General features: G+C 40.2%; 1 protein-coding gene across 1 annotated transcript in view; it reads left to right on the top strand.

Annotated features, from left to right (window-relative positions):
• ctnnbl1 (catenin, beta like 1) overlaps positions 1-16,345 on the top strand; it is a 100,111-nt gene that overhangs the window by 77,637 nt on the left and 6,129 nt on the right. The window contains exons 14-15 of the mRNA XM_034696775.1: positions 11,019-11,156; positions 12,947-13,019. Coding sequence (XP_034552666.1) covers positions 11,019-11,156; positions 12,947-13,019 — 211 coding nt within the window. The remainder of the gene's footprint in view (positions 1-11,018; positions 11,157-12,946; positions 13,020-16,345) is intronic.

Below are 16,345 nucleotides of genomic sequence, written 5' to 3'. Positions count from 1 at the left end.
ACAGGGTTTCTATAGGTCGTGTAGCCTAATACATAGAGCAAAAAGCTGCAGTTTCATTCTTCTACTGCAAGTCTTGTACTAAAAACTGATAATACCGAGAGTGTGTTTAAATCGAAGCTTCCACCAAATGTCACATTATGTTAAATAAGGTGATAAAGACGCCAACCCAGTTCTGTCCAGCGCCTCAGCTGAATCAGCTGCTGTCAGGCTCAGCAGCCACTTTTTATCTCTCTCTGCCGTGCCTTTTGGTTTCCCCTAGTTAAGCCTGTTTTTAAGGAGCGGTAAGCAAAATGTTTTTCCTCTGCAACATATTACCCACAGATTTCTCAGGAGGATAGCAAAGAAAAAGCTGCAGATGCTTTTTTCTGCGCGTCTCCAGCCCCGTCCCTTTTTAATAAGCTGCTTATTTTCATCCCACCTTGCTATCTCTCTTTTCTCCTCTCTCTCTATCCCTCTGATTCTCTCTCTCAAAGCTGCTTTCCCCATCATGCTATATTTCTTATTTTTGACTTCCTTTTCTCCCCATCTTTAACCCTGTCTTTTCCCAAATTTTCATCCCCAAAACTGATCCTCTTCACCCTTTGTTCGCATCTTCCATTCGTTTTTCTAAGCTTTCAATCGACTCATTTACAGCCTGCATCCTCTGTTTTTCTCACCCCATCATCCATTTTTGTCTTTCCCACTTTCACATCTCTGTCCTTCCTCCACCTCTAATCCCTCACTCCTTTACACCTTCACTATGTCCTTCCTTTCCTCTTCTTTCTGCTATATCTCCTTCAAACTAAATGCAACTACCTCCATCCCTCTCTCTTTCTGCCAAACCTTCCCTCTGCTCTCAGCTTCTTGGTAACTCCTCTTCGAGATTGATGAAGCTCAGCACAACACGGCTGAGGCCGACCTCAATACTATAAAATGCCTGAGTGCACTTTCCTAGCGTCTAAGCACCCAGTTGCTCACTGTGTTTTTTTTATTGTGTGTGTGTGTATATCTGTGTGTGTGTTTTTAGAATGTGTGTGTTTTCTTTACCCAGCTGTGGCAAGAGGGTAGAGCAAAAATAGGCTGGTTGAGCATTGCTGACAGTAGACTTTTCAAAGAAACTCTGTGAAGTTAGGTAGGTTTTGCACCTGGATGTGATATATTATGTTTTCTTAAGTGTCATCCAAAAATAAATGCTCTCTTTCTCTCTCCCTCTTTCTTTCTCCCTCTCTCTCTCTCTCTCTCTCTCTTTCTCAAGTAACAACTTCTTAACTTTATCCTCCATTGCTCAATTTTCTAGACCTGTAATTTGTACCAAAATCAACCAACATCCATTCATTCCTCCAAGTTTTCACCCTTTCATTCACTTGATGAGGGTAAAGGAATGAAGCTCGCTGCAGCAGTGAAATAAAACGGTTCCAAGACTTACTGATCCTGCAGCGGGAACAACAACACTCGTTAGAAGAGGTTTTGACTCTTAATCCCTGGGAGATGGTTATTTGCATAATCCTGTTTAAACTGATCTAAAATAAAAAAACATAATATCTCAAGCATGTCTTACAAAACCTTTATGTCGTACAGATTTTAGGGATTTGGAGGCATATATTCTGATGCCATTATAAAAAAGGCAAAAATAGCGGTCTACAGCTACTGCAGATGTAACTATAATATCACCTCTGCACTCAAAATGTTGGTAAATAACTTCAAGATATGCATGAATCTGAACGTCTTCAATGTCTCTACCATCTAAGTTGTTCTTAATCAAAAGCGTGTCTTTGGATTTTACGAAAGAAGGTATTAATATGTTTTCATAGAACAATTTCTGTCAGTTTCTTGGAAGTGAACCATTCAAAATTACTCAAAGAGATGACAACACTATAAGCAAAAATGCCATGTGGGCCTTAGTTTAAGGTTTATGGCAAGGCTTTAGCCAAGTTATATGTTCCTCATTAGCAAAAGTTAAGTAGCAAAATTAAGTTTAAAAATACATAAAAACTGATTCTGCACACCCTGTAGGTTTCCTCCAGCACTGCATGTCAGCACTTGTGGACAATTGGACTTGAGCAGTGTGCTGGCACTCACTCATGTTGTTCCCTCATTTCTAGACCCTTACTTATGTTGTACATCTCAACTCAACTCAACTCAACTTTATTTATATAGCACCTTTCATACATATAAACATGCAGCCCAAAGTGCTTCACAGAATAACAGAGACAGAAAACAACAGTAATGGTAAAATTATAAAAGGCATGATTATAAATTAAATAATTAAAGATAAAATAAAATAAAATCAGCACAGTAAAATTAATAAAATAAGTAAGAGTGGAAAGAAAAGTTAAAAATAAGATAGCGTTGAGATCAGATGAATATAAGAAATAAATAGATCAATAAATAATTAAATAAGATAAATAAATGTTAAAGAGTTTTGCAGAGTTTTAAGAGTGGAGTTATGTGGTCAGTTTTCTTTTTCCTTGTTAAAACTCTGGCTGCAGCGTTCTGAACAAGCTACAGTAGTCGACACGGCTTGTAATAAAAGCATGAATTAAAATTTCGGCATCTTTCTGCAATAAAAAAGGTCTGACTTTTGCTATGTTTCTGAGATGATAAAATGGAGTACTTACGATCTTGTTAAAATGAGCATTAAAATTAAAACCTGAATCTGAAACCACTCCCAGGTTTGTGACCTTTGATTTAATTTGCCCGTTAAAATCGCTCAGAGTAGTCTGGAGTTGTTCTCGGGCTGCTTTGGGTCCTACTAAAATAATTACAGTTTTATCTTCATTCAGTTTTAAAAAGTTCTTGCTCATCCATACATTTATGTCAGAAAGGCAGGCAGTGAGGGAGAGAAGAGCGTTTGGGTCATGTGGTGAGACAGATATACATACTCCCAGATGTATGTTTCTTTTGACAAAAGTGTCTTCTAAATTAAATTGTAACATTGTAACATTAACAAAACAGATGCAGAGAAAAAAAAGTGGGGAGACATGAGTGTCTTTCTTTTTTTTTAAGTTACAGTATTGCATGTCTTTTAAACATTTAACACCTTACTAGTGCAGAAGAAGCAGAGGCCAGCTAAGACTCATTACCAGAGAAATGTAATCAAGTATACTTGTACTTGGGCCCTCAGAAGGACAATTATCCATTTCTAACGCATCCCTTTGCAAACAGTGGGACACATAAGTGAGATTTATGCTTGATCAGATCTTTTTCAAAACAGTATTTTTCATTTTTAGGAGACAAAATACTGAAGATGAAGACAAAGTGTCTAGTTTGGCAAATGCACATTTTGGGACTGTTTCCCACTCAGTGAATTAGAGGATGCCTCGCAGAGCTTAGTCACAGTATTAATTTGACCTCCGAAGATAAATTTGTGTTGAACACAAACAAACCGTCTTCCAAGTTTTCAAAGTTTGGAAAGAGTTTAGGACAGACTGAATGATGTGCAGTGGTCTGGGATGGTAATACCTCCTCCCTCCTGGTAACACTACGTTCTGCTTTGGCCCACTTTGAGAACAAACTCAACTTTTGTATGCCCCAAGCACAGGGCTGTTCTTTATCTGGGAGATTATCATAACTTGAAATCAGCATGTTGTCTCCAACTTTTGCAAAGTTTCTTTTTTTACCTCAAAGTTTACCTCATTATCAACCTCTGTGTCTTATTCTTTTAATGAGGATATCTAACCTCTCTCTTTCTGGTGTTTGCTTAAGCTTCATAAAAAGCATTAATCCAACACACACGCACGAACGCACGCACACACACACACACACACACTGAAGCATTCACAGTGGGTTTTGCAAAGTGCTGACAAAGAAATCACTTTAATACTGTATTGAAATATCCCACTGGAAATTAAAGCACAGAAACAACACCCAGCGCACACACAGAGAAAAATGTTCCCTTTTAGATACACTTATACAACTCCTGCACACATCATACACAGGCATACACACTCACCACTCAACACATGCTTCTTATATGCACAACAACACTTGCACTGCATACTCTGCCTTCCATAAATCATACACACCTGGGCGCACAAACACATTGTGGCTACAGTGGTTACAGTAAAGGGACTGAGACTGAAAATCACTGCTTATTACTTTGTCTGTACTGTAGCCAGGCTGCCAGGCTCCCCTGAGGGTGCAGTAATTGACTTGTCCGATCCGTCTTTTCAACACGTTTTTCTTTCTCCGCTTCTTCTGTCCAACGTTTGCCGCAGGGACAGGGCTGCCACACAAAAGATATTGGCCGCAATGTCAAAACTCACGAGTGGACAAAACTATGCTGCTGTAATGAATACTGCCTCGCTGACGGCGTAGGCTCAGGTTTAATATCCCAAATGTCCACTTCTGCCGCTCACAATAATGAATATTTAATGCACTTGTCATGGTCCAAAACCCCCCGCTCCCCATGCAGATTCAAAGGTCTAGCTTGAGTCATCATGCGTCTTTCCTCTGTTTCATTACTGTGAGGCTCCCCGGAGGGGGCAGCTATTGACTTTCTGGACCTCATTTGAAAATGTTTGTCTTTCTTTTTCTTTTTGACATGTCCACCTGTTGCTACAGAGTCGTTATGTATGAGGAGTCATTGCAGGTGTTGAGTAGTTACAGAGAACAGTTTTGTCCCAGTAGAAAACCGCCTTGGCTCACCACACTGTGTTGTGATTGGCATTGTAAGTTGGTAATTTGAACATAGCACTTTATGCCCATCACCCCTATTAGTGTCCCATGGGAAACAACCTGTCATGACTGATTCATTGACCAATGAAACGACTAAAAAATCAAGAACATGGCAGAGGTTGTGAAACATTTGCAGTTTGGTAAGGATTAGACACCATAACAACTCAACAAACATCATGGTAAAATTATATATGGACACCAAAATCGATCTACTGCAATCCTGGTTGAAAAAGCCTCCCAGCAGAAAGCCTTGAAGCAAACTTTGAGGCAATGCAGGCCACCCAGTCTTGGCTCAGTAGGATGAGGTTGGGCGGTATGCTTTAGGAAAGTAAAAAAAATGCACTTAGAAGTAGACTTCGCACATGAGGAGCAATGAAGACTACATCACTCCCTGTAAGCTACAGATATTTTTTTACAGTGAGCTTGTACGATATGAGGAACATGATTTTTTTTCTGAATCACTAACAATTAACCAGGGAAACCAGGTTGAAGCTTATCACTGATTAAATCCTCTGTCAGCAGCGTACATGAGAATGAAGTGTGGAAGAGCGATTAAAAGGGAACTTTTTTTTACCCCAGGATCTTTTGTTTCCTAGTCTGAGAGCCTGACTTATCTGCTCAGAGGAGTTCAGGTTTAATATTTTCTGTGAGATACTTCAGCTCGTCCTCCTGTTCAGACAGATTCCTTTCAGACCCAGTTCATGTTAGGCCAGACAGAGCATTTAATCCAACATGGGATGGGATTGATACTATGACTTGTCCTTTTTATATTGCTGGAGAAATGTGCCATTTTTACACACGTTTTGCCTTCCTTATGAATGTCAAAGAGGCGTCTGTGGTATTAGACCAAGTGGCAACCTCCAGCCACGAGAATTGAAGCCAATGCAGAAGTGTTAAAAACTGCAGTTTCTCAAGTGTCCACTTGAGGCTGGCTCCGGAAGTACCAGAAACCACATACACACCACTTTAAAAAAGCCAATCTTTACAGCAGAAATAAACATGTTTAAATCCTGGTGCAAAAAACGAGTGTAGTCTGAATAACCAATTTCTCGATCGGCACACACTGTACTGTACGAGGGGTGAATTCTTTATAACTTATCAGTTTCAAAGATTTTAAGAATACGAGTTTTCCATTACGAGAGGCACAGCTGAATTGACTGACAGGCGAGAACACTGTAGCTGTTGGCTAGGGATGGGTACCTTTCACATTTGAACCGATAAGGTATCGATACCCGGTACCTGGGAATCGGTACCGGTACCCAACGGTACCAATTTTCGGTACTTTTGTGTGTTTATGTGGTAATAAATGTTAATTAAAAAAATAAAAAAATCTCAAATTTGTTTAATTTAACATATTTATTTAATTTAACATGAAATGAACAGAAACAGGATTATATAGGTGATTAGATATATTAGCTGACACGTGTTCGTGGCGTCTAATTGCTCTTTCGGGAGTTTATCAATGAACACACGTGAACGCCTGCGGATGGGAAAAAGTCAGTTCTCCATCTCTTTATAATAACAGGACACACAACTTACTTGTTGGGCATTCAGGCACACAGGGACGGTTATAAACAGGGCAGGTAGTTGGAGCGAGAGAGTCCGTCTCAAACATAGACTGTATAAAATAAAATTAACTCTCCTGCAGTTCTGCCTCGCTGTGAGTGTGCGCGCCCTTCAGCTGCAGGCTCTGTTTGACGCGCTCCCTTGCAGATGCAGAGAGCAGAGCGCAGAGAGCAGAGACGTCCACCCGGTCAGTCTCTGACTTTATTACAGGGCGAAAGTATGGAAACTCGCCTCCTCTTCCACTCCCTCACAGTCACAAGAATGCGTTCAGGTACCGAAACATGGTACCGTTTGATTTTACGTGTATCGAGTCGGTACTCGGTAGTACCGACGGAATTCGGTCGGTACCTATAAAAGTACCAAATTCGGTACCCATCCCTACTGTTGGCTAAGAGGAACAAAGCCCGCCTCTACACCCCACACTAGCTCGACAGACATTAGGTTGAGTTCAGCATTACCAATATGGCTCCCTCTGGCGATCGGCTTCAAAACAGCATTTCAGGAACAGATGGTGACGTCACAGATACTACGTCCATTATTTATACAGTCTATGTATTGGACGTATAGTAACAGAGGCGAGCCGGGATCACTGACTGATTCCATCACTGCATCAGTGGACAGTTGTTAACTTCATGTACAAGATAGAAGTATTAGCTACCAAACCATGTCATTAAAAAAAAAGCTTGTATTTCTTTTAAACTTCAAGCTGTGTGAATTGAATGTTGAAATGCACTTCTTAGAAATAAAATATAAAATATTTCACACCAATCAACCACTTATCCAGTGGTTTTATCTAACTTTTCCAACTTTCCTCTCTTTAAACAAATAATATAGATTTCTATGCTTGTTTGTCATCTAGTTTTTGTGTCCTCTCCTTGGCAACACATTGTTTTCAAACTGTGTCAGGCTGCTGGGATGTATGCACCCAGCAGGCCACTTATCCCAGGTGGTAGCATAATATATATATATATTTAAGAAAGGTTCAGCATCATTGCCATTTAGAAGTTCCTTTCTTGGATGGTTTTCAAAAAAGTTGAGCTCCCTCACAGTCATTTCACACACCACACTATAGTTTAGGCTCTTAAGGCCAGTGTACATAGCCATGGTATAGGTCTCGATGATTGGTTTTCATGAGGGAACTTATCGCTGCAAAAGTCTCCTTACCTTTTCCTTTATTTGTCTTTAATGTGCATGATCTTTAATGCATCATTACAGACACACAATTGTGCTGTATTTCTACTAATCTTGCTACTACATGCATCATAGTCTAAGGTTCAGGCATGTTTTTCCATATGTAAGGGATAAAGTTCAATTTCTGTACATAATAGGCTGGTGGCTGGGATGAAGAAGTTTGAATAACCAATAATTGGGTTATCTAAGGCCTCTTAGAAAACGCCTCCAGCTCTGCTTTGCGGTGGTGGCCATGAGCAGTAATGAGGTTAAATACAAATAGACAAAAACAGTCTGAGAAAATTAAACACAGTTTGTTTTTCACATCTGTATAAATGCAGATGCTGCTTTCACTATTCCACAGAGGTGACATGTCTCTGCTGAGTCCCATCTGTGCACTGTTCAGGCCTACATCCTGCACAGTGCTGAAGTTGGATTGTGAGATTTGTGTAACTTTGCCGCAAGCTACTGTATTGGCTCAGAATAATGAGCAGAGTTGTCCTGGAAACTGAGATAACATTTTTTTTTCCTACAGGAAGGAGAGAAAACACGGTTTACATTCAAATAGCTTTGTTTCAAGTTTCGTGCATCTTTAATGGGAGCTCGTTGACAGCAACAAGGCCAGGCTGTGGGAATTTTTTACACCCCGATAACGCTTCGCTTTTTCATAAAACAGAATTCTGAAACAATGTTTTACCCAGAGGACATTGAAGAGACAAACGCCCTACATTCAGTGGCTTTATTAAAGGTTCTGGTTTTAATTATCTGCATTGTTTTGCATCTTTAACAAGCCACAGTTGACATTGTGCAGTAATGCTTTGTTATGAAGTTGAATCTATCGTCTAATCTTCTCTCTGTGAATTATTAATGCAGCATGACATCCAGCTTTACAGCTCAAGGATGTGACGGAAATGAATATGTGACAGAAATGAATATGTTGTTTTCAGCCCTGTCTCTGCAACCTGCAGCATATAAGCTTTCCCTAGAAGAGCCTCATAATGTAGCTCTCAGGAGCCGGCCTCTGATTGAGGCATGTTAATGAGCTGAACTTCACAGCTATAATTGGGTTTTACAGTGTCATTGATCTTTAAGGACAAGGCCTTTTGAAAGTTTTAATTTTCCCTGAGATGAAATCATTGGGATGTAAATGTCATGTGTGGTACCCTTTAGCTCCACGCTGAAAGCTATTTGTTTTCATTAGCAACGCCTTGAAAAGTTGCCCTTTTTCCTGATTTACTGTGTCACATTCTGTGATACACTTTACTTCTTCCCCGTGTTGGGCCATCTGTACTCTGTAAACCAATAAAGATAGAGTTAACGGTCTTGTAGGTCTTTTAGTGTAATGTTATAAGACTAACTTGTAACATAAAGGTTTAATGTTTTGATACATGCTCATTATTGCTCACTACTCAAATTCTGCTGGTAATATTTAACTCTTTACTTTGTGGTAGTTTATTTGATATAAAAGCTTTTAAATGATTGAATGGAAGTATTCCTGAGACAGTAAACACTTTGATTGAAGTTATGATAGAGGGTCATCAACAGGGATTAAAAACTATATTAAATCCTGAGTGGTTATGACTTGTTTGCAATTTGTAAAGACAATTCCTCAGAACATTTCCTGTTTTGCCCAACCGGCAACCTCCGGTCTCAAAATATGAAGCTCATGCGGAAGTGTTATAAACTGCAATTCATCGAGCATCCACTTGAGGCTGGCTGCAGAAACACCAGAAACCACATACACAGCAATTCAAAGAAGACAATATTTGCAGCAGAAATAAACATGTTTACAGCCTGGTTCAAAAACGGCTTCGGTCTACGTAGCTAATTTCTCTATCGGCACACACTGTACGGGGGATGAATTTTTTTCTAACGCGACAGTTCAGAAGATATTAAGATTACGAATTTTGCCCAAATAAGGATATGACTGACTTGACTGACTTGACTGACTTGACTGACTTGACTGACTTGACTGACAGACGGGAACACTGTAGCTGTTGGCTAGGAGGCTCAAACTCCACCTCTTTACGTCACACTAAGTGTGGTTGAGTTCAGCATTACCAGTATGGCTCCCACCGACGTTTGGCTTCAAAACAGCGCTCAGGAACAGATGGGTGACGTGACTGAGAATACATCCATTATTTATACAGTTTATGGTTTTGCCGAACACAGAGGCCATGCCTGTCTGTTAGTATTTGACCGCTGTGAATCAGAAACGTATAGATTTGGTTGTCTCTTTGTCTTTTTCCAAGGTTTTATTTCATCATGCCATTTATTTTCTGTTGCTACCATGTAAGGATTTATTGAGGCTGTGCTTGCAATTATTAAATGAAATATTGACAATATTTTTGGGGGCAAATTTTGGAGGCTTATCTTACAACACAGCATGGAGACAGGTTGGCAGAGAGATTCTGCTCAAATTAAGAATTAAGAGTTATTTAAGAAGGGTGAGCTATCAAAATGATAATGTTTTTAAACTGCATGACAGCATGCTGGAAATAACAACATGTTCAGCAGTTAATATATATTTTTAAGATGCTTTTTGAGCTTTAAATGCTTTTATTAAGAGATAAGACAGAAGATAGAGTGGGAGACTGAGAAGTGAGATTGGGGAAAGATGTACAGCAAAAGGATTTGAACCCAGGCTGCCTCTTCAAGGACTACAGCCTCTACAACCTGGGGCACACAATTTAACTTTAGAGCTAAACTGAAGCCTCTTAAGCAGTTTTTTTTAGGTTTGCTTTAAAAGAGCAACACAAGGAAGCAGTGTTACACAGCCTTGAAAAGTCTCTTGTTTGTTTATTCATGTGTACAGACTGAATTCCCGTTCAAACACGGCTCTTGTCTCCATATGTAATTTAGCAAATATGAATGAATTGTCCAAACACCGCATATGGCTTCGAAATAGAAATAAAGATATGCATCAGGATTTTTTTTCGCACGCTTTGTTTTTCCCTCCGGTATCATTTCTGTTGGGTACGTCCTCGATTTAATTCCTACTGTTGATGCTTAAATGTAAAACTGTGTGACAGCAAAACACTTAACACTCGTGTGTATTTCTGTAGCACTCCAACAGCTTACACTCCACGCTCTGTTCTCCCCCTCAGGTCTGCTTCTTAATCTCTAATGATGATTAATGTGGGCTCTGTGCGTATTGGCAGCCCTGTGTTATTGGCATACTGACAGGGTTGTTAAGATGGATAACTATGCAAGAGCGTTGTATATGTGAGTGTGTGAGACCAAACTTAGCCCCCCCCCCCCTCTTTTTTTTTGCGGCTAAGCTGTGAAATCAATCTGTTTGTGTGTCTGGTCAAAGGAGAGAATGGATTTGTGAAGAAGGCTGACAAACCACCTAAATTAAATTTAATCTCTGATTCTCTGTGTTTGTTGAAACTGTTAAGTATTCAAAGAGTGATAGAAGCCACCCAAGCATAATTTTTTTTTCACTGTGCAGTGCATGAACTTCTCTTCATATGAGTTTTTAACCTCTGTGTGTGTGTGTGTGTGTGTGTGTGTGTGTGTGTGTGTGTGTGTGTGTGTGTGTGTGTGTGTGTGTGTGTGTGTGTGTGTGTGTGTGTGTGTGTGTGTGTGTGTGTGTGTGTGTGTGTGTGTGTGTGCGCGTGCAGGACATGGTTCGTAGGGGGGAGATCCTTGATGACAGTATGGAGGATGAGTTCTACCTTCGTCGCCTGGATGCTGGATTGTTCGTCCTTCAGCTGATTTGCTACATTATGGTGGAGATCAGCAACTCTGGGATATCTCAGGTACATAAACACACTCTGAATGTTGTTCACCAAGTGTGTTTTCCTTCTGATTAATTATTGATGTGCAGCTGGTCTGAAGGGCAATAAAAGCATCCGATGTCTTTGTAATGAAGTTTGTTGATGCTGTGCTTCCTAAGTAGCATGTTGAGCTTTTTGGCTGTTTTGAGATGGCAGTAATTCTACCACTGAAGCTGTATCTATACTGAACAAATATATAAATGCAACTCTTTTGTTTTTGCTCCAATTTTTCATGAGCTGAACTCAAAGATTTAAGAATTTTTCTAGGTACTCAAAAGGTCTATTCCTTTCAAATATTGTTCACAAGTTTGTCTAAACCTGTATTGGTGAGCACTTCTCCTTTACCGAGATAATCCATCCACCTCACAGGTGTGGCATATCAAGATGCTGATTAGACAGCATGATTATTGCACAGGTGTGCCTAAGGCTGGCCACAATAAAAGGCCACTGCAGTTTTACTGTGTTGGGGGGGTCCACAGGGTCAGAAAACCAGTCAGTATCTGGTGTGACCACCATTTGCCTCACGCAGTGCAACACATCTCCTTCGCATAGAGTTGATCAGGTTGTTGATTGTGGCCTGTTGAGTGTTGGTCCACTCCTCTTCAATGGCTGTGCCAAGTTGCTCGATATTGGCAGGAACTACAACACGCTGTCGTATACACCGATCCAGAGCATCCCAAACATGCTCAATAAGTGACATGCCTGGTGAGTATGCTGGCAATGCAAGAACTGGGATGTTTTCAGCTTCCAGGAATTGTGTACAGATTCTTGCAACATTGGGCCGTGCATTATCATGCAGCAACATGAGGTGATGGTTGTGGATGAATGGCACAACAATGGGTCTCAGGATCTCATCGTTTGTTGTCCATACCATACACCTGCCCATACCATAACCCCACCGCCACACCACTCCATTCACAATGTTGACATCAGCAAACTGCGAACCCACAGATTTAAACAAATTTGTGAACAATGTTTGAGAGGAATTGACCTTTTGTGTATGTAGAAAAGTCTTACATCTTTGAGTTTAGCTCTTGGAAAATGGTAGCAAAAACAAAAGTGTTGCGTTTGTATTTTTGTTCAGTGTATGTTAGCCGTACATCTTCAGCGGCCTCCACCCATGAACTGTACAGTAGATTCAGATCTGCCCACTGCTACATACAGTACAAAAATGAATTGTGCATCATTGCTTCTGGTACACTAAAAAAAATACATAACACAAGCTGATGTAAGTTACAACATTAGACCACCTGTCAGTCTAGGAGTGAAGGTTAGCTTGATTAGAGAAGAACTCATTGCCCTCAGTGTGACTGTCACGTCACCTTGTCTTCACACATGCAGAGTTAACAGCAGCTGCGATACATTCAGAGCGAGGCTTGTCCCTCGGTGCAGAAAGGGAGACTGCTAACTAGTGTGAGCTGTCTCTCTTTCAAGGGTCTAGTTGTGGTGATTTTAATTGACCACACTGTCAAAACCATAATGAGTCAAGTAATGCCACTGCAAGGTTTGTCACCCGGTCATTCAAACCAGGACACAGGTAATCAATGCTCGCATTATAAATACGACTGACAGTGTGAACATTTCCTGCTGGTGATTTGAGTTAGAAGATATTGACATTAAGTGATATGACACCTTTTAGATGTGTCTTCCTGAAGAACTATAATGTGGATTCTGTCACTGCATTGACATAAATATAATGTGAATATTTTCTCTTTATCTGTTTGATTTCGAACCATCAGTGTTTTTCTAATCTATTTTTTTTCTGCTTTCAGCTTCAGCAGAGAGTCCACCAAATCCTCAACCTAAGAGGAGGCTCTGTTAAAGTAGTGCGGCACATCATGAGAGGTAAGTTATTTTATTTATTAGAGACTGTCATTCTTCAAATGCAGTCCAGAGCGCAGAGCTCTAAACAAATAAACAATTAAAGGGAAAAAAGGTGGAAAGATAATACTAGTGCATGGCGCTCAAGGTAATTTCATTTTGGTTTTCGGTTCAGTGTGACATGCTAGCTGAGCCGTACTCCTCATGTTTGTCTCTTTCTAACAGAAGAGCTTTTCTCTTCAACTGATTCATAAACAATCCTACTTTGCTCTACTTTCTCTGCGGTAATGCGCCCTAATTGTAAAACTTTTTGCAGCTGTTTCACATCAAGCAGTGCCCTCCAACTCTGCTCCGAACTTTTAATGCCTAACATATGGCTGGACTGTGAACAGACTGACTTAATTACTTATAAAATACGATTAATTATACTTTAAACTATATAATGAGGTGAAATAATAATAAAGTTAGTCTCTGCTCTCATATAAAGTCCTTTTCCGTTATTAACAACTCAGTAGGTCATGTCTGTAAAACTGAATCAGCTCTACGGGTTGCCCTGGCCCTGGGAGACCTGGCCAAGACAGTCAGCAGCAAAAAACACTAAGTCACAGACATAGACACACAGAGAACCGAAGTACACTTTACAAGCACAGCCTTTGTTGCAGAAAGAGCAGTTACCTAGGAGGCAGTTGTAGCAAGATACACTAAAAACAACAACATTCTAAAGATTCAACTTCAAAGTCTTTCATTTTAGATTCAAGAACATTAGTAACACCAGCTCCTTAAGGTTTCAAGCCATTCTGCAATAAATTCCAGGCTGAGGGTGCAGAATACCTAAAAGCCCTTTCCCAATTTATGTACGAGGTTTTGGGACAGAAAGCGTTAAAAAGTCCTGGGAACGCAGTGAGTACTGTCCAGCACTTTTCTGTGTGATAAAGACCAAGAATAGCCTTATAAATGAAAATGTACCAAAGTACCAACCTACGTGTCGCCAGAGACGGCCAACCAACCCGCAAGTACAACTCACAATGGTGAGTCAGAGCTTTACAATTGGTAATGAACCTCAAGGAAGCATGGGGAGCTGCATCAATCTTGTGAAGACACTGAGAAGTGGTGTGCAAGTACAAAAGGTCACCATAGTCAAGAACCGGTATAAAAATTTGCATCAAAAGAGAAACAGGATTTTTTTTTTGAAAGTAAAAACTCAGTTTAAGCCTCAGTTTTCTCACAAGGTACAGCACATGTTGTTTAAAATTATTAGACTCATCAATCACAATACTGAGGTATTTGTAAGAGGTAACAACCTCTATCTCCTTTCCCTCTGCAGTGACTGCTACTGGTACACTTTATAGTACACAATTAACATCACATACACGACCTGCTCCTCTACCTACCACGAAACTGCATTTATTGTTCTAAAAGAAGCATTTCATGACCAAATATTTTTAAGCTCTTTTCACCAAGTCTCGCCCTGGCAGTGAAGCAACCATTGGGGTGAAGTGTTGGTGTAATCTCTGCTCTTTGGCTGTGGTTGTCGTTTGATACGAGGCCCATGCTGTTCTCCTGCCAAAGTGCTTGTGTTGAAATAAAAAGGAATACTATGATAATTTATTTTTTTCTTTATCTATTGAACAAAAGATGAAGGCTTACACAAATGTTCAAATTTGTGTATCCAAATGCAACTCTCAGTTGTTGTTTTTTCAACATTCAAGCCTTTATTTCTGCAATTTTCTGTCCACTGCATTCCTCCTGGAATGTGCACATTCTCACAGGAGTACTGGTCAGAGTCCTGCTCTTGAGGCTCTTTGCAGACCACCTGAAAAAAAAAAGGAGAATCATATGACAGGGGTTGAAAATCACAGACATAAAATGAAAGCAGAAACAATTTTTATTTTAAAGTTCTGGTAGAAATGAATAAAATCAAGCAGTTAGGGATATACATGTAAAAACATAGCTACACCTATTTACTTATAAAAAACATGCATTGTAAAATAATCACATTGTTATTGTTCTGGCCGATCTGTCTTTCCCTTCCCAAAGAGTTCCTGTCTGTAGGGTTTGTTTCTGCTTGGTTATCAATGAGCTGGCAGGTGTGCTATTTTCCTCCCAAAGTGACATTCATCCTTCCTGTATCATTGTCGACTGAAGCTGGAGGACGAGCCTGCGTTCACACAGCCTCTGGCTCTCAGTGGCATGTAGCGCTGTAGATAGAGCCATCCGTCATGCATGGTGGTGCCAGCGAGCGTGGCACTTGTCCAGTCCGTGTGTTGTTTGTGAGAGTTTGGGAATGTGTTCCCTCAATGTGGCGGTGTGTGACTTTGGGTTGAGTCTGTGTGTCCGCATACATATGTGCCCTGCTTGTCGGGACAGTTTCCACTCAACGTTTTTGCTTACTAACATGATTTTTATGTTTGTGTTTGCAAAATGCCGCCTCTAGAATGTCTACATATTTATGTGTGCGTGAAGGTCCTTGCTTGTTTCATGTGCATGTTTGCCGTACCTTTAAGAGAAGGTCTATGCCGGTGTATACATGATCAATCAGTGTTTTGTATTCATATGTGCCCTTGCATGTATATATCTGGATGTAGGGCTTCATACATACTAATGTGCATGTTGTCTGGGCCTGTCCTTGGATGATCTTGACATGATTTATTTATTAATTTGTCATAAATTGAGTTAGTGGTTATGTATGCGTGTTTTCTGTGCAGTGTGTTTGTGCATCTAGATTGTATAAAGCTGTCACACCTCTGCATTATACATGTGTGTGTCTGTACAGCTCTTTGTGTGTGCCCTTACTCATTCTGGCCGCACTACAAAACCCTCTCCCCTTTTAAGCCTCCTCGTTCAATTAGAAATCTAAAGGAAAGGTGAGGCACATGCAGAGCGTGTCGTGAGCTCTGTTATCTTGATCTTAATGTCTCTAGCCCTCTGAATGAGGAACAGGTTTGCAGGACGGATGTCTAAGTGGGGGGACAATATTGATTTGAATTGGTGTTAGGATATTTTCACTTTATGTCTTTGGGTATATGTAGTATAGTTTTACCTGTGATGGTGTCTGAATGAATGTCAGTGACATCATTTTGTCTAGCCTTTAAAATAATGCTGATGAAGTTCTGAGAAACTAAATCACCAGAGCAGGAATACAAGACATTCAGATGATATAAAATGTACTTGCTGGTTTATTGTGGACCAGATCAGGGATCTGAGAGAGAGATAAATTAGTTAATATTCCTGCATTTCTTCAAGTCAGTTAATTCTCAGACAGATCTAGTTTATACTGCGTGTTGTTGAACCTGCTTAAAGGCGAGTGTTTTTAACTTGTAGATGTGGTCACACTGAGAGGCAGACTGAAT

Source organism: Notolabrus celidotus, chromosome 11 (assembly GCF_009762535.1).
Source record: "Notolabrus celidotus isolate fNotCel1 chromosome 11, fNotCel1.pri, whole genome shotgun sequence".
Classification (NCBI taxonomy): domain Eukaryota; kingdom Metazoa; phylum Chordata; class Actinopteri; order Labriformes; family Labridae; genus Notolabrus; species Notolabrus celidotus.
The sequence above is the reverse complement of the archived record's forward strand: the minus strand, read 5'-3'. Positions and strand labels throughout refer to the sequence as shown.